This window comes from Rana temporaria, chromosome 6, assembly GCF_905171775.1.
Source record: "Rana temporaria chromosome 6, aRanTem1.1, whole genome shotgun sequence".
In the NCBI taxonomy this organism is placed as follows: Eukaryota; Metazoa; Chordata; class Amphibia; order Anura; family Ranidae; genus Rana; species Rana temporaria.
In genome coordinates, this window is record NC_053494.1 from 143,825,453 (window position 1) to 143,851,977 (window position 26,525).

General features: G+C 43.8%; 1 protein-coding gene across 3 annotated transcripts in view; it reads left to right on the forward strand.

The window, feature by feature from the left end:
* The window catches only part of VWC2L (von Willebrand factor C domain containing 2 like), a 317,351-nt gene that overhangs the window by 263,257 nt on the left and 27,569 nt on the right, over positions 1–26,525 (forward strand). The window contains exons 4-5 of one of the 3 annotated variants that reach the window (XM_040357479.1): positions 15,283–15,387; positions 23,263–24,584. The exons of 1 other annotated variant lie outside the window; for it this stretch is intronic. In XM_040357479.1, the coding sequence (XP_040213413.1) occupies positions 15,283–15,368 (86 nt within the window). In that variant the 3' untranslated portion in view covers positions 15,369–15,387; positions 23,263–24,584. Of the gene's footprint in view, positions 1–15,282; positions 15,388–23,262; positions 24,585–26,525 lie in introns of those variants that run through there. One more of the 3 variants, XM_040357480.1, reaches the window with a different exon arrangement.

Consider the following 26,525-nt stretch of genomic DNA (forward strand, 5'->3'; position numbering starts at 1 on the left):
CACTGATCCGTTAGAGCATCCACCCCGAAGGCCTGGGGACAGCGACATCTGGTGTAGTACTTCTCCAGCTTGAAATTGCATGGGGATGCAAACAGATCCACTTCTGGTGAAAAATCCAGTGACAGGATCCAACTGAAAATCTCGTTGTGGAGAGACCACTCGTTGTTGTCGAGGGATGTCCTCGACAGAAAATCCGCCTGTAGATTCTGAGATCCGGGGAGATATACCGCTGTCAAATCCTTCAAGTGTGTCTGCGCCCAAGACATAATTGGATTCACCTCCTTCAGTAGAGACAGACTGCGAGTACCACCCTGTCTCTTGATGTACGAGACTGCTGACGTATTGTCCATCCTTAGGAGGACTGAAGACCCCTTTATCAGGTGAAGAAAAGCTTGTAGGGAACAGAAGGCTGCGCGAAGTTCCAGCACATTGGACACGATTTTCTGGGACGGAAAGTCCCACTTCCCTTGGGCTACTTCCTTCAGGCAGAGAGCCCCCCAACCTGTGTTGCTGGCATCTGACGTGATCGTGATCCAAGATACAGGAGCTAGGGAATGGCAATTGAGGAGATTTTTCCTTAGTAGCCACCAGGAAAGACTTTCCCGCATGTGTGACGTTATCCGGATCAATTGGTTTTGTGATCTCGGGTCCCACTGTTGAAGAAACCCCTTCTGGAAGGGCCGCATCTTCCACTGTGCCCATCTCACCATCGGAGTTGTGGAGACCATGGTGCCTATAATGTTGAGGCATTGTGAGGCTTTCAGGAAAGGAGACTCTAGAGCGCAACGGATCCTGTCGCGAACAACTGGGATTTTCTCCAGGGGCAAAGAGATGGTACTTAGAGATGTATTGAATTGGGCCCCGAGAAATATCAGTGATTGTGTTGGTACTAGGTGACTCTTCTCCTTGTTCAGTAGCCAGCCAAACTCGGTCAGAATCGATATGACCAGATCCCGGTGCGTCAATATTTGCTCCTTGTTTTGCGATAGCAGTAGTAGGTCGTCTAGGTAGTGGTGTAGACGAACGCCTCTGGTTCTGATCAGGGCTACAACAGCTAGTAAGAGTTTTGAGAATACCCGTGGGGATGTTGTGAGTCCAAACGGGAGACAAACGAATTGGAGGTGAATATTGCCTACTGCGAACCGCAGATACTTCTGAAATTCCATTGCTATGGGCACATGAAAGTAAGCATCTTTCAGATCTATGGCCACAAGCCAGTCGCCTGGTTGAACTGCTTGCCGGATCGTGAGCAGCGATTCCATTTTGAACTTCTCTTTTTTGATAAAGGTGTTCAGATGTGTCAGGTCTATCACTGGTCTCCAGGAACCTGACTTTTTTTGGACCAGAAAAAGGGGTGAATACATCCCCTGGAACCTCTCGGCCGTTGGGACATGTATAGCGGCACCTTGAGCCACAAGAGAGCTCGTGTAGGACAGGAGGACTTGTCTTTTTTCTTCTGAGCATGGAATTGTTGTGTGAATGACTTGAAGAATAGGGGGTTCTGTAAAAATCCAAGAATGGCCTGTAGATATTGTTTTTACTGTCCAGAAATCTTTTATTGAGGCTGCCCAGACATGCTTGAACTGGAAGAGACGAGCCCCGACTCTTTCCGTCTGGGCCGGCTCTATATCAAAAGGACTTCGGAGCCTCACGTCCACCAGAAGAAGGGCTTTTTGCCGGCTTCTGACCAGAGGGTTGGTTTCTTCTCCAATTCCTCCTAAAATCACGTCCAGGTCTGTACCGACGGGCCTCCCTTGCCCGATCTTGATCTTGCCTGGGAAAGAATTTTTTCTGTCCATACGGACGACGATCCTGGGGAAGGAACCCTGACTTACCCCCCGTGGCTCGGGTGATGGCATCATCTAGTTTGTTCCCAAACAGGGAAGAACCCAAAAAGGGTATCTTGCACCATGCCTGTTTAGAGGCAGGGTCAGCCATCCAAGGGCGTAGCCATAGGGCACGCTTGGCTGTGACAGAGGAAAGCATGACCCGAGACACTAGACGTATAAGGTCAAGGGAAGCTTCCCCTAGGAAGACTGAAGCCATCTTTAGTTCTTGGACTGGGATGCTTCCAGATATGTCTTCAGAGACACAAGATAACACAGTGTCCATTTCACCTGTCCAGGCCTCCATTGCTTTTGACAGGGCTGCCAGCGCTAGGGCTGGTTTACAGGCCATGCCCGCTGTAATATAAATTCGTTTTAAGTCAGTGTCTATTTTCCTCTCCAGACCATCCTTAAAGGAAACGGTGTCTTCCAAAGGGAGAGTGACGTGTTTCAACAGTCTCATCAAGGCCGCATCGACTAGAGGAGCAGACTCTAAATGTCTCACCTCTTCACTTTTGAATGGGTATAACTTCGCTATCTTGGATAGTAAAGAATTTTTCCTGTCTGAACCAGACCATTCTTCCATAATTACATCTCCTAGTTCACCAAGGAGGGGAAAGTTTGGGCGGTCTTTCTTAAGCTGGCTAAAGAACTTCCTTTGCTTGGAAGGTGCTTCTACTGGATCCTCCCATTTTAAAGCGTCCTTGACTGCTTTCACCAATGTTGGGACCAGGGAAAAATCAAAACCAGCAGCATAATGGACATTTTCCATTTCACTTTCTGAGGAAACACTTGGAGAGCGGTTGACTCTAGAGGGCCCCGCAACTTCAGGATCATCCTGTACCAGGACTGGGGATGGTTCAACAGGAGGAACAACCGCTTGGGCGGAAGTAGAGATGTTCAAGGATTCTTGGACCACTCTTCTGACCAGGGCTTCAACCTGCTGGTCCTCACCCCCTCTTTCCCTTACAGCACGGGAATAACATGGCTCACAGAGGGATTTTCCTTCTGGGACCTGAGCTCTACATCCCCAACAGGAATTCCTTTCAGAATGACTGGAGTGACGGTGAGAGTGGTGACCAGACGAGGATCTAGAACCTTCTCTATAATGCTTAGATGAAGATCTAGAGCTTCTAGAACTTGAATGATGTTTTTGTGATTGAACTTCATTATTATCTTCACGTGCTACAATTTGAGAAGTAGACCTAGAGGGACTGGAAACAAAAAAGACAAAATACATTTTTTTTTTTTTTTTTTTAAAACCAAAACCCCATAGAAAACAGGCAGAGGGAAAATAATTCCATCCTACCTGCAGCGTAAGGTTTGGCCACAGGGGGGCGGTGACACATCCATGGCAGTGAGGATACAAACAGTACTAAGGAAAAACCAATAACAACAGTGCATCAGGCAAACAATAAATAACACTTAAGGAGACATAAGGCAGTCACTAGTACAGCCTCTTACCTAGACCAGAGACACACACACTTCAAATCAGACCGTCAGGATGTGCCACTGATTAGCTGTACCTGACAGCTATTTAAACTTGCCGCCCCTGTCAATGACGTCACCGCGCATAGCTGTGCGCCTGTGCGGTGAACCGGCGTCACCCTTTAGGCCTCGCGCGCATGCGCGATCGCGGCTGACTGAAACAGGAAGGCGCACACGCAACCAAGCCTCGTTCGCAAACGAGGCCCGCGCATGCGCAGACCCTCAGAAAGCGGCGAGGCTGAAACGCAATGCGTTCCAGCGGCCATGAGCAGACAGACAACAAACATAAACCGGCTGCCATTACAGTAAGTAAACGAATTCATACATTACCACCAGTGGAGACCCCATAATCCATCCTGGATACAATAGCCACCGCTGCACGCTCTGCAAGATCTGGGCCAGTAGATATGACCACCTGCTAATAGCCAGGATATATAGTCAGATAATTGCTTACCTGCCAGTGGCAGGTTAGTAAGCTTTCACAAAAAACGTCCGTCCCACTAATAGTTGAGACTTGTTGGACATTAGAGCCATACAAAAAACACTCCATGTGTAATAAAACCAGGACTATGGATCAGGGGATATCTTTTTCTGAAGTAACAAACTACTTTGGTCCTAGGAGGAGGACAAAAAAGGAACACAGTCTATTGGGAGAAGCAAAGCTTTATGGGAGTAGGGTCCTATGAGGTATGAGAGGCGGGATTAACCCACACGTAGGCTGCCATGGAGTCTGTCAGGAAAACACATTATACAGATGCGCCACTTTACATGAAGACTAAGGGGACCCCCCAGGCATGATTAAAAGGAATATTTCATTTTTATTGTTTCCCTTTAAGCATTATTAAAATCCCTGCTCCTGAAAAAACTGTGGTTTTAAAAACTTATTTTTTCATTGATACATGTCCCCTGGGGCAGGACCCGGGTTCCCATACACTTTTTATGGCAATACCTTGCATATTAAAATTAGCACTTTTGATTTGTCATATTGGTCATGTTCGTGTCCAATAGACTTTAATAGGGTTTGCATGTTTGCACACATTTTTGGCCTTTTCGCATGCTCTGGTGCAAACCGAACCGGGGGGGGGGGGGGGAAGTTAGGCTAGTCCCTATTCTGGAGGTGTAGCGTACACTGAGTACTGAATGCCTCCAGGTTACCATATTGCACCGAATTTTACAGAAAATTACAGTGCAGCAGATTGAAAAGGAAAGATAATTTTTAATAACATGAAATTACAATATGTATTGTATTGCAATTGTACATGCTTAGCTGGATTCAGATAGCTTTACGCCGGCGTATCAGTAGATACGCCGACGTAACTCTGAATCTACACGTCCTAAATGTAAGCGTATTCTGGAAACCAGATACGCTTAAATTAGGCTAAGATACGAGCGGCGTAAGTCTCCTACGCCGTCGTATCTTAGGGTGCAATATTTACGCTGGCCGCTAGGTGGCGCTTCCGTTGAGTTCGTAGAATATGCAAATGACTAGATACGCCGATTCAGAAACGTACGTGCGCCCGGCGCATTTTTTTTACGTCGTTTACGTATGGCTTTTTCCGGCGTAAAGTTAGTCAAACAAATAGCTGGCCTAGTCGATGTTAAGTATGGCCGTCGTTCCCGCGTCGAAATTTGAAAGTTTTACGTCGTTTGCGTAAGTCGTCCATGAATGGGGCTGGACGTAATTTACGTTCACGTCGAAACCAATACGTCCTTGAGGCGTACTTTGGAGCAATGCACAATGGGATATGTACACGGACGGCGCATGCGCCGTTTAAAAAAAACGTCAATCACGTCGGGTCACCTATCATTTACATAAAACACGCCCCCCTTATCCTCATTTGAATTAGGCGCGCTTACGCCGGCCCCATTTACACTACGCCGCCGTAACTTAGGAGGCAAGTGCTTTGTGAATACAGCGCTTGCCTCTCTGACTTACGGCGGCGTAGCGTAGATACGCTACGCCGCCTGAAAGATGCGCCGCCCTACCTGAATCTAGCTAGCTATATGTATATATTTTTTTACTTGTGATAAGAGTAGAGTTACCCTTTAAAAAAAACTCCTAAAGTTTGTGTTAAGATTGGATCTTTTTGCAATTTATGAAAACGGTGGAAAGTACTGCAACTACATGGGGGTACAAACAAGCGTTTTGGTGATTTTTCGCCTTTTATTTTATACAGTAATGGGTAGTACTTCCTGTTCATGTATTTTATAAGCAATATTAAGTATGTTCCTTGTTTCCCTTTTGTATTCTTTTTGTCATTTAAAAATGTGTGTTTTTTGTTTGCATTGGATATCAATGCTTAGTCATAGCTAAGCTAAGCTATGACTAAGTATTGATATCCAATGCGAAACGCGTCAGCTGTTTTTCCCACTGTGTGCTGATACTTGTAGTGCATTTTTCCTTTACCCAATAAAGGGCACGTCTTTTTTAAGAAATTGGAGTGCGGCTGTCCATATCTTTCCTCTTTTGCATATCCCGTGCATTGCCGGCACCCATTGGTTCCTGAGTGGACATTGATTGTTCTAGTGTGCTCACCTGGAGCGGCAGCCTTCCTACCTGTTAGTTTCCAAGCTTGAAGTCCTCCTTTAAAATGTAAAAGCAGTATACACAAAATAGCTGCCTGCTAAACTGTTGGAGGTTGCAAATGTTCCTATGCATACATGCAGCCCCTAAGAAAGAGCAATGAAATTTTGTTTTACTGTCAAATGCAGGTAACCTCATCAATGCATATGTCTATGTGTACTCTAAAGAAGTGCAAACAATAGCTCATCAAGAGCTGCGCCTAGCAGCAATCATTCATGCTAAAGTTCCACTCAATGGAATTGATTTGATAAATTAAAATGTATTCTCCTATATAACAAAAAACACTTTGATCTTACTGTAGGGTATAGAGCTACAACATTCCAATTCATGATTTGACATAATTAGTTATAGGGAAATGTACCATGTTAATTTTGATTTGTAAGAAGAGGAAAGCATAGATCAAAGTTCTGTAGCCAGTAATAATCAACCAGCAGTTGAATGAGAAAATGTTTGGCTCACAGTAGGTAAAAAAAACACCTTTGATCTCCCATACTGTAAGTAATTTCCTGTATCAAAAGATTTTATTGTAATGTGTAAAAGAAGGTAGCAACCAATCTTTACATAGCATGCCGCGTACACACGGTCGTTTTTTGTGATGAAAAAAAAAGAAATTTTTAAAAACTTCATTTTATGTTGTATACGTTGTTTTATGTCTTCTGAAAAACGAAAAAAAAAAAATTCGAGCATTCTTAAATTTTTTATGTAGTTTTTCAAAACGTAGTTTTTTGTGTCATAAAAATTGACCGTGTGTAGGCTAAAACGATGTTTAAAACAACATTTTTAAACCCGCGCATGCTCAGAAGCAAGTTATGACGCAAGCTTGAATGGAACAGAGTGCCGCCGTACGTGCTGAACGTAACCGCGCTTTGCTAGAGCATTTTGAAAAACGATGGTATGTAGGCAGCATCGTTTTTTAAAATGAAGTTTGAAAAACGTTTTTTTTCATCACAAAAAACGACCGTGTGTACGCGGCATAAGGCAAAGTGTAAGCATGAGGGAGAGACTTTTCTAGCATTCAAGAAACCTTGTCCTATAATTGTGCAATGAAATTCTTCAGGCATTTTGGTGGTGGTCTGTAAACAGTAGCGTATACTGTATATGGTGTGCAAGGTTGGGCCAAACCTTGACAACCATGCCAGAAGGCAAGGGCAAGAAGGAGATCGTGCACGCCATTGGGCTTGTAGGTGTACCCACCTGTTAGTCAGACATTAAATACAGTAGTAAACCGAGAGATGCAAATACTATTCACCCCGATCCAAGTGTAGTCAATGAAAAAATTCCCTTGATGTGCACCTACCTTATAAATTCAATATTATACTGTAAATAAGGACTCAAACATCAAAAAGGTTTAAAGATTAATTGCTGTTTGCAAATACTAATCTTTACCAGTGGTGTCACTAGGGTTGGTGTCACCTAGCACGATAAAACATGGTATCAAAGTTGTTTTCCTATTGTCCGAAGTGCGCCAAAGATGCAGGATGCAGGACTTTTGTTGCACTTTCATTAAATGTAGAAAAAAGCATGCAACCTAATAGAAATATAGGACTGCAGCCATAACTGCAGGTAAAACGTAGAAAAACCCTTTTTACATTACCGGCCCCTGCACTTCTGGCCCCCTTTACATTACACAGTCCCACACCTCTGGCATTCCTTTACATTACATGGCTCTGCACTTCTGGCTCTCCTTTATATTACATATCCCCACACCTCTTTCTCCCTTTACATTACACGGCCCGCATCTCTGGCCCCCTTTACATTATACAGCCCCCGCACCTCTGGACCCCTTAACATTACACAGCCTCTTTACATTACACAACCCCCTGCACAATACACAGCCACCTGCACATTACACAGCCCCCCTGCACAATACACAGCCCCTGTACATTACACAGTCCCCCTGCACATTACACAGCTCCCTTGAACATTACACTGCCCCCTTTATATTACACAGCCCCCCTGCATGCACATTAAACAGCCCATTGCGATGCCACTGATCTTTACCTCTAACATAAATGCAAAAATACGTTATTTTTGGTAATAAGTATCAAAGAAAGCATCAATCTAAATAACATATGTTCCCCTTTTGAATTTGCGTACACAAATTTATTTAAAATACCACAACTGCAGCTGAGACTAGCATCTTGAAAAATAAACAGAAAATCAAAGCACAATGTCCAAAAAATCTAAAACCATGAAAGAAAATCCATCATAGTCTCCGTTCAGGAACTTTAAATTTTAAGTCAGAATTCCAGGACTTCAAATACAGCAATAAGTGAGCTGCTGCGTACACAGTATTTTGGTGAAACATCCAGGTTGCACTATATTGTAGCACAAAGCAAGATTTTTACTCTGTGGTAAAGCAGTGTGTAAAGCCTGTGTGTAGACCACATTTTTAGTCTCAGCTTTCCACAGGCCATTGTATATGTAAGGTGAATAATAATCAGGGCTCTCTCTGGTATAAAAACTTGCTGCTGAGTGAAAAGGTTGAGTGCTGACAGAATACTAAAAAAGGTACACAATATGTCCCTCTGGAAAACCTCCCAGGATGCACCTTGTTTGTCAGGGCCTGACATGAGTTTAAAGCAGGGGTTCACCCTATCGACCAAAAAAAAAATATTTTTTTTCTTTTACCTTAAAATCAGGCATTGTAGCGCGAGCTACAGTATGCCTGTCCCGAATTTTTTACCCCCGTACTCACCTTGTAGTCGTAGATCGAAGATACCGGGGAATGGGCGTGCCTATGGAGACGGAGGATGATTGACGGCCGGCTCTGGCGCGTCACGCTTCTCCGGAAATAGCCGAAATAGGCTTGGTCTTCACGACGCGTGCGCATAGCCTGTGCGCAGGCGCCGTGAAGAGCCGAGACCTACTCCGGCTGTCTTCGGGGAGAGTGACGTGCCAGGGCCGGCCGTCAATCATCCTCCCTCTCCATAGGCACGCCCATTCCCCGCGGGAGCCGAAATCTACGATGTCGGATTACAAGGTGAGTTCGGGGTTAAAAAAATCGGGACAGGCATACTGTAGCTCGCGCTACAATGCCTGTCTCGATGGTAAAATGTGTCGGGGGGGTGAACTACCGCTTTAAATAGTTGCTGGGGAAAGTATTATATATCTTTTTTATGCTCTCCTCCACTGAGACTGGGTTTGTTTACTTAATTGATGAATAAGGGTAAACCAGCTTGGACTGTTCCTGAGTGTCCCTGTCATTCATGTTTTACCACTGCAATGCCAATTGAGCATGTCCTCCTTTGTGTGTGTAGCCTACTGCATTAGGGTGTGTACATCAAAGCTCATACACACATGCGCAGTAGAGCAGTGGATGGTGTCAGTAGAGCTGTGGACATGTCAGCAGGGCAGGAGCTGGTGTCAGTAGGACAGTGGATGGTGTCAGTCAGTAGAGCAGTGTCAACAGGGCATTGGACATTGTCAATAGGGTAGTAGGGGAGGGGACAGTGTCAGTAGAGCAGTGGGTGGTGTTAACAGAGCAGAGATTGGTGTCAGTAGTGCAGTGGATTGTTTTCAGTAATTTATTTATTTATCTATTTTTAAAAAATTACAATTTGTTTAGAGCCCCATAGGGGGGGCTTTGGTGATGTCTCACTTTTGAGAGAAAGGGACTGAGGACAGAGATTCCACAGTCCCTTTCTCTGTAGCCTCAGCTGCCACAGGGGAGGGGACGTGGCAGTCAGCAAGGGGAATCTGCATTGCACAGGATGATTAGGGTGTGCCCAGGCACACCTGGTAAACCCTGTGCGCACGTTAGGGTTGCCACCTTTTTTTTCAAACTAAACCCGAACACTTTAGCAGCACAGGGCACTTTTTTTTCCGTAGTATACACTATAGGATTTTAAAAGACCTGGTGACCCAACGAAAGTAGTAATGTGGCAAACATATCGGTGGCAAACAGTTGGTGTGGCCAAAATGCTCTTGCTGACATCAACGCCCAGCCTCCCAGTGATGCCAAAGCTGCCATCCGCAGCTCCTGGATGGCAACAGATTTGTGTGTGACTATCTCAGTTACTTGGGGGGACACAGCCCTGTCTGAATAATGTGTCTGGGTTTCAGACTGATTGAAACCCAGACACATAATTCAAAACCCGAACTGTCCAGGTGAATCCCAGACAGGTGGCAACCCTAGCGCACGTCTATGAGTACACATATGGCTTTTTTTAAGACAGAATGTTCCCCCACTTCTGATGCTGGCCCTGTGCTCACAGTTCACCACTTTCACTTGTAGAAACAAAAAGCTGGCAAACAGTTACCTGCTTTGTAGCCCCAAATAATTGCCTTACATTTCATTATTTTTCATATAATAAATGTCATGTGTCTTCTGCAATCTCCGCTCTCCTTGCAATAGTCTCTCTCTCTCTCTCTCTCTCTCTCTCTCTCTCTCTCTCTCTCTCTCTCTCTCTCTCTCTCTCTCTCTCTCTCTCTCTCTCTCTCTCTCTCTCTCTCTCTCTCTCTCTCTCTCTCTCTCTCTCTCTCTCTCTCTCTCTCTCTCTCTCTCTCTCTCTCTCTCTCTCTCTCTCTCTCTCTCTCTCTCTCTCTCTCTCTCTCTCTCTCTCTCTCTCTCTCTCTCTCTCTCTCTCTCTCTCTCTCTCTCTCTCTCTCTCTCTCTCTCTCTCTCTCTCTCTCTCTCTCTCTCTCTCTCTCTCTCTCTCTCTCTCTCTCTCTCTCTCTCTCTCTCTCTCTCTCTCTCTCTCTCTCTCTCTCTCTCTCTCTCTCTCTCTCTCTCTCTCTCTCTCTCTCTCTCTCTCTCTCTCCACACATATGCATACATTAACCCCCACAAACACACCATTGCATATTTGCACCTCATTTTGTTAGTCCAAGCTTTTTTCTCTGCTTTAATGTTGCCTCTTTTATTTGACTGATGATTCTTATGCTTCCTGCCAGAACAAAGTGGGATATAAATTTGTACAAGGACATTGCAAGACTTCACTTCCAATATGTTAGAGTGAACTGTATGCTTCATTTTACCTATTTATTTTATTATATTACTGACTCAGCACAATGCTAGACCAAACCCTATAGGAACCAGCTCACTTACTGTATGTCCCAAAACCATTGACTGGTTTTATTCTCTGCGACAGCCATAGGGAGCTGCCACTTCTGTGACTAAAGCCGAGTGTCAGCAGTGACCTTGAAGAGAACAAGTCCACTGCAATCTCATTGTAGCATTGACCTGATAAATGTGCAGCTCCCCTCCTATACAGCACAAATGCTTTGGCATGTGAATATATGTGAAATGCCGCATCAGCAATATTCAACCACCACTGTGTAGTACGGTGTGCAAAAAAGATCAATATACACTAGAGGACAGGTGTACTGATTATTTATTGGCATTGTACCTGCATAGCATGAAAAACAAAATAGGAAATGAGTGATGGATAGCAAAGCACATGAATATAAGAATAATCTATAAAATGTGTTAACCTAAAAGTTTCTCATGATTGGAACTCTGTCAAAGATCTTAACTCTTGTGCTCTGTCTCTAAATGAAGTAGCCAGTTCCTGACATATGTATCACATGGATATAGCTCCAGGGTAATTATTCATTGTATAGGGTCAGATTTACTGCTTCACGTTGCATTGGAATACAGCAAAAGTCTGCATGCAGGTATTTTGCTTTGTGTCTTTAAAGTGGTATTAATCCCCAAACCAAAAATATAATATGTTGCACTTTACCATTTATTACCTGTGGTGGCTGCATTCATTATTTATTTTTTAGACTTTTTTTTACTTTTTTTTTTACGTTTTCACCTGGTGATCTGGCCAGTAACACACCTCCTGTATTAGAGTGACTTACCTCTGTATGAAGGAGCAACAGAGACACCTTTGGACGGCATCATTATCAGTCATGGGGGAGGGGAGTGTTAGATGCACTAGCAGATGTAGATCCACTAACAAATTGAAGCCAAACTCCAGCTAACAGTCTTTAACCACTTCCGGACCGGCTCACAGCAATTTACGTCAGCACAAGAGGTATATCGTTTTTGGTATGGCAGAAACTAGCTACCATAACCCCGGTATCCTCTTCTTCAGTGAACGGTCCGGTTTAAGATAAAAGTGGTCTCTGTGGCAGTCCAGTGCCCTCCGCCACTTACCGGAGCTGCCGGCAGCTGTGGAGGCGATGACGTATGCTCCCATCAGTGGCATGGAGTAGGGATGCACCGAAATGGAAATTTCAGAACCAAAACGAAACCGAAATAAAAAAAAATTCAGTCCATAACCGAAAATGACTTTTCTTTGTTTTCCCCCTATTTCAATTTTTTTTTCAATAATTGTATGTATTACATGATGGGCACAGTGGCGACGTGTGTTGGCACAGTGGCTGCAGGTGATGGCACAGTGGCTGCGTTAGATGGGCACAGTGGCTGTGTTGGATGGGCACAGTGGCTGCGTTGGATGGGCACAGTGGTGACGTGTGTTGGCACAGTGGCTGCATGTGATGGGCAGTGGCTGCGTTTGATGGGCACAGTGGGGACGTGTGTTGGCACAGTTGCTGCATGTGATGGGCACAGTGGCTGCGTTTGATGGGCACAGTGGCTGCGTTTAATGGGCACAGTGGCTGCGTTTAATGGGCATAGTGGCGACCTGTGTTGGCACAGTGGCTGCATGTGATGGCACAGTGAGGCTGCAATTGATGTTTTTTTTGGTAGTCAGAGAAGGCAAGCATGGCTCAATAACACACAAACGTTTTTTTAAAAAAAAACGTTTGTGTGTTATTGAGCCATGCTTGCCTTCTCTGACTACCAAAAAAACATCAATTGCAGCCTCACTGAGCCACTGTGAAAAAATGGCAGATAACATTTTTTTTTATCTGCCGTTTGATGGGCACAGTGGCGGCGTGTGTTGGCACAGTGGCTGCATGTGATGGCACAGTGGCTGCGTTGGATGGGCACAGTGGCTGTGTTGGATGGGCACAGTGGCTGCGTTTGATGGGCACAGTGGTGACGTGTGTTGGCACAGTGGCTGCATGTGATGGGCAGTGGCTGCGTTTGATGGGCACAGTGGGGACGTGTGTTGGCACAGTTGCTGCATGTGATGGGCACAGTGGCTACGTTTGATGGGCACAGTGGCTGCGTTTGATGGGCACAGTGGCTGCATTTGATGGGCATAGTGGCGACCTGTGTTGGCACAGTGGCTGCATGTGATGGCACAGTGAGGCTGCAATTGATGTTTTTTTTGGTAGTCAGAGAAGGCAAGCATGGCTCAATAACACACAAACGTAACGTTGTGTGTTATTGAGCCATGCTTGCCTTCTCTGACTACCAAAAAAACATAAATTGCAGCCTCACTGAGCCACTGTGAAAAAATGGCAGATAACATATTTTTTTTATCTGCCATTTTTTCATTAAGAAAGTGCTGGTCACCTCAGTCACCACTCCCCCCCCCCAATCCAGCCATTTTGTTTAGCTATGACTAAGCATTGAGGTTCAATGTGAAACGCGTCAGCTGTTTATTTCCCACTGTATGCTGTTTTTTGTAGTGCATTTTCTTTTTACCCAATAAAGGGCACGTCTTTTTTAGACTTACTGGAGTTCGGCTGTCCATATACGTTTCTTCCTTTGCATCCCTAGTATGGAGTTGAGGTAGGGGAAGATGACCCCAATTCAGCTCTATACCATTGCAGGGTGGAAGCAACGTCAAAACGTCACTTCCGCCTATAGCTCTAAAAGAGACTTTTTGTATTTTTCTTTTTGACCCTAGATCAGTGTTTCTCAACTCCAGTCCTCGAGGCGCCCCAACAGGTCATGTTTTCAGGCTTTCCATCATTTTGCACAGGTGATTTGATCAGTTTCACTGCCTTAGTAATTAACACAGCCATTTCATCTGAGGGAAATCCTGAAAACATGACCTGTTGGGGCGCCTTGAGGACTGGAGTTGAGAAACACTGCCCTAGATCTCATATTTAAGAGGTCCCGGAAGGATTTACACCCTTAATGACCAGGCCATTTTTTTGCGATACAGCACTGCGTAGCTTTAACTGTAAATTGCGCGGTCGCACAAAGCTGTACCCAAACAAAATCTACATCCTTTTTTCTGCCACAAATAGAGCTTTATTTTGGTGGTATTTGATCACCTCCGCGGTTCTTATTTTTTGCGCTATAAACAAACATAAAGCGTAAATTTTGAAAACAATATATTTTTATACTTTTTGCTACAATACATATCCCAAAAAAATGTATAAAAAACAAATTCATTTAGGCCAATATATATTCTGCTACATATTTTTGGTAAAAGAAAATCTCAATAGGCATAAATTGATTGGTTTGCGCAAAACTTATCGCGTCTACAAACTATGGGATAAATTTAGGGACTTTTATTTATTTTTATTGTTTTTACTAGTAATGGCAGCGATCTGTGATTTTGAGCGTAACTGTGACATTGCGTCAGACAAATTTGACCCCAAATGATACTTTTTGGGGACCAGTGAAATTATTACATTGAACAGTGCTATCAAAATGCAGTGATCAATGTAAAAATTACACTGGCAGGGAAGGGGTTAACACTAGGGGCGATCAAGGGGTTAAATGTGCTCCCTGGGTGAGTTCTAACTGTGAGGGGGATGGGCTGCTAGGGACATGACAGAAAGCACTGTACTCGGTGACTAGGAACAGTAGATCTCTGTCATGTCCCCCATCAGAATGGGGGTTCGACTTTGAGTCCGCCCAACCCGCGGGCACAATCCCATAGCATGCAGCGGGCGCGTGCAGCTACGGCAATTTGTGCAGGATAGCCGGCCTGCCGCTGTATAATGGCGGCGGCTGGTCGGCTAGTGGTTAAAGAGGAACTGCAGTCTGCTCACATAATTTGTAATACAAATTTCTTTGCCTTTTTGAAGCTTCCCTCCAACCACTTTGCATATTATTTTATATATACTGTGATTCTGTACTTGCCAAATATGCAGCAGAAATCTCCCTCCACCAAGTCTGGCTGCAATCATTTTAACTGTGGGCTGCTGAAGCTGCTGCCTATTCACTTCCTGAATTTACACAGACACACACCTCCAGCTCTGCAGCACTGATTGGCCCTCTTATGACTCATTCTTCCTCCTTTCCTGGCAAACTCTAATAAAGAGTGAGAGAGAGAGCTGTGTGTGATGTCATCAACCTAGGCTTTTTACTAGGCAATAAACAGGAAGTGGGCTGTATAAGGTATTTACTGGCAGAAAATAAATGTTTTACTACCCAAAGTTAAAACAACAAGGGCAGAAGATTTAATAGATGGAAAGATGATGCCTTAAGCAGTTACAGCAACAGTTTTTGTTCCTTTTGGAATAAAGGTTTTACACACAGTAAATAAATAAACTCTGATTAGTGTAAGCACCTCTGTCAGTGTTAAATGGTTTGCCTAAACCCCCCAACTGCTACATCTACAGGACATCTTGTTGAAAATCAACAGACCTACTGGCTGGATCACCAGGTGGAAATAAAAGAAAGAAAGCCTATTACAGAAAACGAATGAAACCACCGCATAAGTATTGGTAAGCTGAAATATAATACCTATTTACTTTTGGGGATAATACTGCTTTAAGGTCATTCCATTATGAATTGCAATGTTATTTCATAAATAGTTTTTTCTTTATTACTAGTGATGCATTATGATGACATAAAGTACTATCTACAGAGCTTTTTTTCTTAGAAAATAGGTGCAGGAACTCAACCACGACCCCGTTCAGATTTCAAAAACAGTAGACGGGTCTTAAAGGGGCATTAAATACCAGGATAGCTTTACACACAGAGTGCAGAGCTGTCACTTGTAAACACAGAAACCAGACTTCTGTGTTTACAAGTGATTGTGGTGAGCGGGCACCAAAGGGTCTGAGCCAGAGGTGATGGAACTGAGTTCCCCCAAGTTCCCCCTGAAAAAAAGCCCTGACTATCTATAAATAATATTGGTAAATGGTGTAAAACCAAGCTTAGTGTTCAGAGTATATAACGAAAGCAGCCAGCACTACAAGAGACAACTTGTGAAAAAAATATAAATATAAAAAGTGCAGCGCTAAAACATGAAAATACAAAATCATTGATCATAGTGAATCAAAAATATAAATGAAGAAAAGTGTGAAAAAATAAGAGAACTTTTATATAGTTCATTTAAGCGAGTCCATAAACGTTGTGATTCCAAGTAATGATGATCTATAGACTATCATCCAATAAACAAGAAGAAGAATCACCGCTGTGAAAGACTTCTGCCACCAAATGAGATATAAGGAGGCCTACCGGAACGTATGGACCCTATTCAGCTTATACTAAATGGGTCAGACAGACAGTGGTGTATCAAGACTTAAAGTGGAGGTTCACCCAAAAAATCTATTTTTAACATTAGATTGGGCCTAATAACGGGAAGCAGAATTGGGTGTTTTGATTAAAATCAATGCAGTACTTACCTTTTGTGCGGGACTGGGCGTTCCTATTTGATTGACAGCCTTCCCACCATCGCATACAGCGCGTCACGAGTTTCCGAAAGTAGCCGAACGTTCGGCAACTCGTGACGCGCTGTATGCGACCGTCGGAAGGCTGTCAATCAAATAGGAACGCCCAGTCCCGAAGACCATACCTGGAAGCGGCGGGAGAACATCTATCTCAAAAAAGGTAAGTACTGCATTGATTTTAATAAAAACACCCGATTCTGCTTCCCGTAATTAGGCCCAATCTAATGTTAAAAAAAAATTTGGGTGAACTCCCGCTTTAATTATAGAGGGCTTGCTGCAATCTTCTTTTTTTTTTATGCAGAGGACGCAGAGGACGTGAAAACGAAAAACAAAGTGGTGGAACCCACTAATAAGGCAGCTGCAGTGGAGACTGGGATGTACTTGGTCAGTTTAAACCTTTTTCCGGTGCTGCTGGGTATTCTGTAGGGTACACATCCCTAGTCGGATCCCGAGAGAGACGCATCGGGGGAGGGGGGAGAGGAGAGAGAGGTTAAGCCTCTAATAGGGAAGGGTGTCTCTATTTTCCCTTCTAGGTGCCCAAGACTGAATCCCCCAGGAAAAAATGTATCTTATTGGTATGCAAGATCATCTGTAGATTTACCTATCACATGTGAAGTGTTGTGCCATCATTTTCACGTAAGCTAAAGGGGGCCTGTTTAGTCAATAAATTGTTACAGCAATAACTTATCCCTAATCAGATTGCCAAGTCTGTCTTTTTATCAGACAGACTCTCAAATCAAGTTTTGTCTGCTTTTCTTTGCTTTGGCTAACCCATGATCCTCTGGTTATCCTTTGTGATGTATTAAACGTTTATTTGTACAGCAAAGATTGGGGGGGGGGGGATGATATAAAATAGTTATAAAAAAATTATAATTTTAAAGGATATGTGTACTTTTACATAAAGTGCCACAACGTTGACATCCCCTTTTTTGTGAAAGCACCCTTATCTTTTTTTAAAAAAAGTATTTAAAATTAACCCACTAATAATATAGTTTCATTTAAATGTTAAGCTATAAAGAAATAACTAACTCTTAAACCTGCATTTTACCTTAAAACTTATCTTATTGGTATGCAAGATCATCTGTAGATTTACCTATCACATGTGAAGTGTCGTGTCATCATTTTCACTTATGCTAAAGGGGGCCTGATTAGTCAGTACATTTTTACAGCAATGAAGTATCCCTTATCAGATGGCAAAGTCTGTGGGCCAGATTCACGAAAAATTACCGCGGCATAACGTATGTCCTTTACGTTACTCCGCCGCAAGTTTTCATTGTAAGTGCTTGATTCACAAAGCACTTGCGTGTAAACTTGTGGCAGCGTAAAGCCATCCGGCGCAAGCCCGCCTAATTCAAATGGGGCGGGGACCATTTAAATTAGGCACGTTCCCGCGTCGGACGTACAGCGCATGCTCCGTTTTGAAATTTCCCGCCGTGCTTTGCGCAAAATGACGTCGCCCCGACGTAATGTTTTGAACGACGATGTGCCTTACGTACTTTCGTATTCCCGGACGACTTACGCAAAAAAATAAAAAATTTGAAATTCAACGCGGGAACGACGGCCATACTTTAACATGGGCTGTCTATTGTTACACCACCTAAATAGCAGCCGTAACTTTGCGACGCGAAAAGCCGACTAGCGACGACGTAAGAGAATGCGACGAACGCACGTACCTTCGTGGATCGCCGTAAACAGCTAATTAGCATACCCGACGCGGAAAACGACGCAATATCCACTCAGCGGTAGTATTGCATCCTAAGATCCGAAGGCGTACGAAGCCGTACGCCTGTCGGATCTTAGCCAAATGCCGTCGTATCTTTGTTTGTGAATTACAAATAAAGATACGACGCGGCAAATTTGAAAGTACGCCGGAGTATCAGCAGATACTCCGGCGTACTTCTTCTCTGAATCTGGCCCTGTGTTTTTATCAGACAGACTGACTCTCAAACCAAGTTTTGTCTTCTTTTCTTTGGCTTTAGCTAACCCATGATCCTCTTGGAATCCTTTGTGATGTATTAAAAGGTTATTTGTTAAGCAAAGATTGGGAGGGGAAATATACAACAGTTTAAAACAAATTATAATTTTATAGGATGTGTGCACTTTTACATAAAGTGCCACAACTTTGACAACCCCCTTTTTTTGTAAAAGCACCCTTATCTTTTTTAAAAAAGTATTTAAAATTAACCCACTAATAATATAGGGCCAAATTCTCAAAAAACCTGCCTAACTTAAATTTCAGCAGTTAAGTTACACTGACTTAAAATTTCTACCTAAGTGCCCGATCGTCAAAGCACTTACCTAGAAATTTCAGGCCGTGTAACTTAAGTGCCGCCGTCGTAAGGCGGTCCTCCTCTCCTGGGGGCGTTTAAAATTTAAATGAGGCGCGCTCCCGCGCCGGCCGTACTGCGCATGCGTGTGACGTCATTTTCCCGACGTGCAGCGCGCGAACGTAATTAACGCCGGGCGGCTTTGAGAATTTCGACGGGACACTAAAGTTGCGACGGGTGAAAAAAAAAAGAAGCGCCGGGAAAACAAATAATTATAAAAAAAAAGACAGCGTCGCTCAGCATGCATTCCTGAGAGGGAGAACTCCATGCCAATTTTCAAAGAAAAAACCGGCATGGGTTCACCCCCAGCCATCATGCTCCGGTAGGTACCCACGTGGTGGGTGCCTACCCACGTGCACCCACCACGTGGGTACCTACCGGAGCATGATGGGACGGTGATGCCTATATAAATGGGATGCAAGGCACGCTTCCATCATTACAGCGACAAGATGCGACGAGTCAACATCGGAAGAGGGGAGAAGAACAGAAGACCCTGACGTCACAGAAGACCGCGCCGGCTGCCTGTTACTAATTGAGCTAACACACAAACATAGCAGGCAGCCAGCGCTGAAGAAGAAGTCACCGGACAGCTGGAGAAGAACCAGGGTTCGCCGAGTCAACAGCGGAAGAGGGGAGAAGATGGAAGAAGCCCCCCGGAGAGCGGAGAAGCCCCCCCCGGAGAGCGGAGAAGCCCCCCCCCGGAGAGCGGAAGAAGAAACCCCCCCGGAGAGTGGAAGAAGAAGCCCCCCCTGGAAATAGAGCTAATAAAGAAGACAGGGGGGGCATCCGGAGCAGAATAATAAATTATTTTAAAAAGCCTTGTGTTGTGTGTTTACTAACTTTTACTTTTTGCCTCCAGGTGAATGGATAGGGGTACGATGTACCCCATATCCATTCACTTAGGGTGGGGGGCCGGTATCTGGGGGCCCCCTTATTAAAGGGGACTCCCAGATTCCGATAAGCCCCCGCCCGCAGACCCCGACAACCAACGGCAAGGGTTGTCGGGAAGAGGTCCTGTCCTCATCAACATGGGGACAGGGTGCTCTGGGGTGGGGGGGCCCGCAGTGCGCCCCCCTGCCCCAGAGCACCCAACCCCCCCATGTTGAGGGCATGCGGCCTGGCACGGCTCAGGAGGGGGGGGCGCTCGCTCGTCCCCACTGCCTTCCTGACCGGCCGGGTAGCGTGCTTTGGATACGGGTCTGGTATGGATTGTAGGGGGACCCCCTACGTCAATTTTTCGGCGTGGGGGGGTCTCCTTACAACCCATACCAGACCTAAGGGCCTGGTATGCTCCTGGGGGGAACCCATGCCGGTTTTGAATTTTAAAATTGCCGTGGAGTTCTCCCTCGGGAATGCATACCAAATGCCGTCGCTGGAATGGGCCTTTACAATGTGTGACTAACTTTCCACATTATAAAACCAGCCCTAGTTTTGCGCAGGCAAATTCGGAACTTAGGCAGAAATCACAGTGATGAAATGCTTTGAAAATCTGCTTAAGTCCTCATTTGCATACGCAAAGCTGCATTTCAATGAGAAATGCCCCCAGTGGCGGATGTGGTACTGCATCCTAAAATCTGACCGTGTAAGTGTCTTACACATGTCAGATTTTCTGCCTAACTTTGGAAAAAGCCTTTTGAGAATCGTTTCCAAAGTTAGGCACAGGGATACGCAGGCTGAACAGCAGTTAAGTCTGCGTATCTCTTTTGAGAATCAGGCCCATAGTTTCATTTAAATGTTAAAGGATCACTAAAGGATTTTTTTTTTTAGCTAAATAGCTTCCTTTACCTTACTGCAGTACTGGTTTCATGTCCTCATTGTTCGTTTTTGCTTTGAAGTTGCTGTAATTCTGCTGTGATCTCCACACTTCCTGCTTGTCTGGCTCCTTATGAAAAATCTCATGGCAGCTTTTCACTGTGGTCCAAGCTGTGTGTCTAAAACTCCTCAGAACCAATCAGATTCATTTTAAAAACAAAAAACTGCCCTGGATTTGTTTGTTTTTGTTCTGTGGGTCTCTTTACTTCACAGAAACATGAAACCAGTTTAAAAACAAAAGTGAAACTGCAGGCACATTATATGATTGAATTTAATCTATTTTTAATCATTTTTAAAAGGAATCAGTTAACTTTTATGTCTCTATACCCTGTAAACAGTAATTTCAGCAAAACATTTTTTTTCCTTTAGTGACCCTTTAAACCTGCATTTTACCTTAAAACTTAACTCTAACCCCCAATTTGAGCCAACACTTTGCTAGCTCCTTAAAACGTAATCCCTACATTAATCCCAAAATTGCAAGTAAACTCTCTAATCCCTGACCCCAAGAAAAACATAACTGTAAAAGAAGCACCGCACCTAGCGCTAAATAAATTCCCTTAACCACTTACAGACCGGAAGAATTGGCTGCCTAATGATCATGCCATTTTTTGTGATACGGCGCTGCTTCATTTTAACTGGGAATTGCACTGACGTGCGATAATGTACCCATCCAAAATGTATGTCCTTTTTTTCCCACAAATATAACTTTTTTTTGGAGGTATTTGATCACTTCTATGTTTTTTTTTTTTTTTGAGCTATAAAATAAGAAATAGCGTAATTTTTTTAAAAATATATATATTTTTTACTTTTTGCTATAATAAATATCTCCAAAAGTGTTTTATTTTTATTTATTCTTTTGTTTAGGCCAATATATATTCTTATATATATTTTTGGTACAAAAAAATCCCAATAAGCGTATATTGATTGGTTTGCGCAAAAGTTATAGCATCTACAAACTATGGGAAATATTTATAACATTTTTATTATTATTATTATTATTATTTTACTAGTAATAGCGACATTGCGTCAGACAGATCCGACACTTTTGACACATTTTTGCGACCATTGACATTTATAAAGCGATCACTGCTATAAAAATACACTGATACACTGATTACTGTGTAAATGTCACTCGCATGGAAGGGGTTAACACTAGGGAGCGATCAAAGGGTTAAATGTGTGTTTCCTATGTGGGTTCTAACTGTATGGGGATAGGACTGACTAGAGGAGGAGACATATCGTTGTTCTTACTTAGTAAGAACAAACAATATGTCACTTCTCTCCTGACAGAAAAGGGATTTACACACACAAACCCTCATTCCTGCTCTTGTGCACGCGATCGCACCCGCTGACCACACGCACCGGGTTCCCCGCCATACAGGCGTACCCATACAGCAATTTGTGGGAACGAACCACTTTGCTGCCGTATATTGGCGTGAGACGGTCAGCAAGTGGTTAAAGTGTTACTAAACCCTCAGCTTATAAATATTATTATTAAATTAGACAAGTGCCACTCTATACCCCTTTTTGTATGATCTGTATACCATGGTCAGTGATAAACTGCACAGTTTCTCCAGTGCTGAGAGTTCAGGAAGGTGGAGATTTCCACTTTAGCCTGTATACACGCCCACATGTGTGATGCCAATATCGTGTGGCCTGGCTATCTCTAAGAACAAGTAATTGTTCTCTCCAGCATAAAAGACACAACTAAGCATGTGCAGGTTGTCTACTCTGCCTGTGTTAGCTGGCTTTCCCCCCAAATAGACAGTGCAGGAGGGAAGGATCTGTGCATACAGGATAAAAACAGCTTTTATGCAGAGGATTAACCCTTAAGTTCCACAATGAGTATAACACGCATGCTATGCTGCATATACAGACTGATTTTACTGTTGTGGGTTTAGTAACACTTTAAAGCGGGGGTTCTCCCTAAAAATGTTTTTTTTTCTAGCATGTCATTCAGCATAGTAGCGTGAGCTACAGTATGCCTTTATATTTTTTTTTAGCGCCGTACTCACTGTTTAATCGTGTAGTACAGTTTCAGGGGAATGGGCGTTTCTATGCAGAGGGCTCGTGATTGACTGCCGGCTATGGCACATCACGCTTCACGGAAATAGCCGAAATAGGTGTTTGCTCTTCACGGCGCCTGCGCAGTCAGCTCCGATGTCTGTGCGCAGGCGCCGTATAGCGCCGTGAAGAGCCGAGACCTACTCCGGCTATTTTCGTGAAGCGTGACGCGCCATAGCCGGCCGTCAATCACGAACCCTCTGCATAGGAACGCCCATTCCCCGCGGGGACTCTGAAACTTTACTACGCGATTAAACAGTGAGTACGGCGCCAAAAAAAATATAAAGGCATACTGTAGCTCACGCTACTATGCTGAATGACATGCTAGAAAGTTGTTTTTAAGGGTGAAACACCGCTTTAAGCAGTATAGTCACCCTAGGCCATCACTACAAATCATGGGCCCAACACAGCCTACCTGAAAGTGACAAACAAACACACTTACATTTTGGGAAACATTGCCTCAATACATTCCCAACTGCCAATAATTGGGCCACTATCCTGGGGCAATGGGGCAGGAGTGGTTCAGAGTGGAAGAAACACAGTTTTGCTGGAAGGATTCTGCTGCCGTGAATGATAGACAGATAGTGTGATGACGTAATCTGACTTCAGGGCACAGAAAGCTACAAACAGAACTTAACACAGGATGGACAAAATAAAGGATGTTACATTTCCTCTGCTCTGTTGCACCAAATGTACTACCTCACCTCATTGTCTCTTGCAGATTACCTCACTCCACTCTTAGAGAGAAAATTGCAGTCTCCTAGATGATATCTGCATTGAAGATTTTAAGGATGGCTTTTTTTATACAGCCCTCCTGACCTGGGAACCTGCTGTGTTTACTTGGGACACACTTAACCTCCATAGGTGCCAAATATCTACGACTTCTCTAGGCATGACTTGCTGGATACTGCTCTACTGTACAAGCCACGCTGTGCTGCAAAGTCTGAGAAGAGGGCAAACACTGGCCTGAAATGTAATTGCCCCTTTTCTGCTGCAGTGGACGGACTCACAGCTAATTCTTGTTTCATCTATTACAAATACGACTTCTTGATGTGAGCCCATCAACTAGTAATTAGCAGACTTTTATGTAATGAGCAGTTAGAATGAACAAACCTTGGAAGACAGTAGACTTTATAGATGTTATCCTAATGCATATAAGAAATTGAATTTGGAATAAAAAAACAACCATTTCATTATTTGAATGTAGCCAGGCGCTGGCTGCGTTAGTATTCTAATTCAGAGACACTTCTTATAATGCTATACATGGAGCACCTTTTCTCTAGTGCTCAACCTGGAGGTTATCACATCACTTCCTAGATGCAGAGGTTAAGCAATTCACTAAAGCAGATGATTGTGGGACACATAGTCCGTGACCTGAAGTTACCATAGACTGTATACTGTTTGAAACTACAAAGGCAAAAGGAATTCTGGGCAGGATCGCTCTCCTTGGACATGGGCTTTAAAGCTGCAAGAGCCAGAAGCTGTCACTCTGGGTGCTGCTGGCGGGCACAGCAGCCTAGACAGGGCTGGGACCTCTTGCTCTGGGGACTGCAACGCTGGATGCAGGATGGCTGTGGCTGCCACTGCATCTGCCTCACTGCTGTTCAGGTCCACCTTCCCTGCACACCCACACAGTCATCAGTAAGTTACTGAGTGGCCAGTCGGGTGCCTCACAACTTGCTGCTATCATTCAAGAGCCTGCTTAGGGACTTTTTTCCTCACAGAACCAAGGTATCTGCTGGATTGGAACACAGCAACCTATCTTATCTCTGACACTGTTTTTAAGGATACCGACATTTCAAGGACCTCCTTCCTTCAAGAAAGACCCTGCTTATAGAACCTGTTTCAGAACATAAATTACTAACTATTACCGGTACATTACTTTTTATTAAAGGGGAACTCCTACACAGATGATTATGCCAATTACCCCCTACTTCTTTTGGCATCAGGGCCTAGAGTGGGTGGACTAACCTTAAAGCCTGCTCTTCTCCCTCTTGTTCTTGGGTCAGAAATCCCTTCTCAACCAATTCATGATAACAATTTGTCTTAGCCCCCTTTCACACTTGTACGACTTCAAAGTCGCGCGATTTTACCGCGATTTCGCGGCCACGATTTTGCCGCAATTCGTGGCCACGATTTCGATGAATGCCTGTGTAAGTGGCATCAAAATCAGACCAAAGTAGTGCAAGGACTACTCTGAAGTAGGCACAACTTAAAGTCGTGCCAGTATGAATGGTAGTTATTGAAAATAATGGAGAATGAATTGTTATACGATTTTGCAAGTCGTATAAGTGTGAAAGGGGACTTACTCTTATGGTTATATTTCTGTGTGTTCTTGTAAATTCATTTAGCTGCATTTTCACGCAACTTGGGTTATACCTGTGTCTGTTATTGCCTGTTTGACTTATTTTCCCAGTAAAGTGTTAACTTGCAAACCTTACTAATTGTTGGTGTCTTTGCATTTCATGTCTGCTTTAAATATGTCAGAACCCAGAGTGTCAGAGGGCTTGGGGAGCATGCAAGGTCAGGGCAACCAAGAGGGACCATTGCAGGGGAAGCGCTACATGCAGGTTTATTCAAATTTAGCGACCAGAGTTCCAGAGTTATACATATAGCCTCCTTACACATGTTGATATCTTGTTTTGTTAAACCCTAAATTTAGCTAAAACTAAAACCAGAAGAATCAGCACAAGGGCAAAACTCGATGAGGTAATATGATATGTCCCTTGCCCATATTCTTCTGCTTTCAGTAAAATCTTGCTGTATAATATATTTTGGTTCACCTCTACAATGGGTTTGAGACGAATCCTATAAGTTTGAGATTTGTAGTCTTTTTAAACTATGGATTTCCAACCTGCTGCCCTCTAGCTGTTGCGCAACTATAAGTCCCATTATGCATCTGCCTTTGGCACATCCAGTTTTTAAACCATAATGCACTGCATAACCTTTATACTATAGGCTTAGAAGGGCCAGTAAGATGGTTCCTTGAGCCAGCCCCCTCACTATATATGAAAGGGGGCCTGGCACAGAGAATCAATAGTGTAACTGGAATGGAGGCTGCTGTAGAGAAAGCAAAGGTAAGCTAACAAACTACATAGGCAGAGACTGAGGTCAGTTAGGAAACTGTACTTTAACTCTGATTGTTAGTGATGGGCTGAACACCTACCGGTTCGGTTCGCACCATAACAAACATGGAAAAAGTTCTGGACCCAAACAGTGAACCCTATTAAAATCTATGGGACCTGAAAAATCAAAAGTCCCCATTTTGAAAGCTTATATGTGAGTTATTGGACAAAAAAAAGGGTATGGGGGCATGGGTAAGGCTCTGGGTGACAAGTATCAATGCAAATGTTTTTTTTTTTTTAAAAGAACGTTTTTAAAGGAGCAGTGATTTTAATGATGCTTAAAGTGAAACAATAAAAAAGAAAAACTCATTTGAATATAGTGCCTGGGGGGTCACCTTAGTCTGCATGTAAAGTGGCGCATCTGTACCATGTATAGAACCTGCTGCAGCCAATCTAATATATGTAAAGAAAAAAAACTTTGGTCTGGTATGGATTTCAAGGTAACCCCACTGAAAAATGTAAAAACAAAACAGCCTGGGGCCCCCCTCAAAATCCACATCAGATCCTTGGGGGGAACCCCCATGCCAACATTTAAAAAGATAAACAAGGTGGCCCCCAGATCCCGGACCCCACACCCTATGTGAATGAGTATGGGGTACCCACCTCTTTGGTCTTTCCAATTAAGTAGTAAAACAGCTGCCTGTATTCCTTTTTTCTAGTACATTTTAGACACTTCTAACTCATTACAAATGTTCTGCTGTCGCCTAATTTTGTTCTGCTGAATCCTCTGTGGGCTCTTAATTCTTAATGAGAAATTGACAGAAATTGGCTAGCAAGAGGCAGTTTTGCATTAGTGAGATCAGGGACACCTACAGTGAACTATAGGCCAATTTGTATCTGTTAAACAAAACAGACCTAG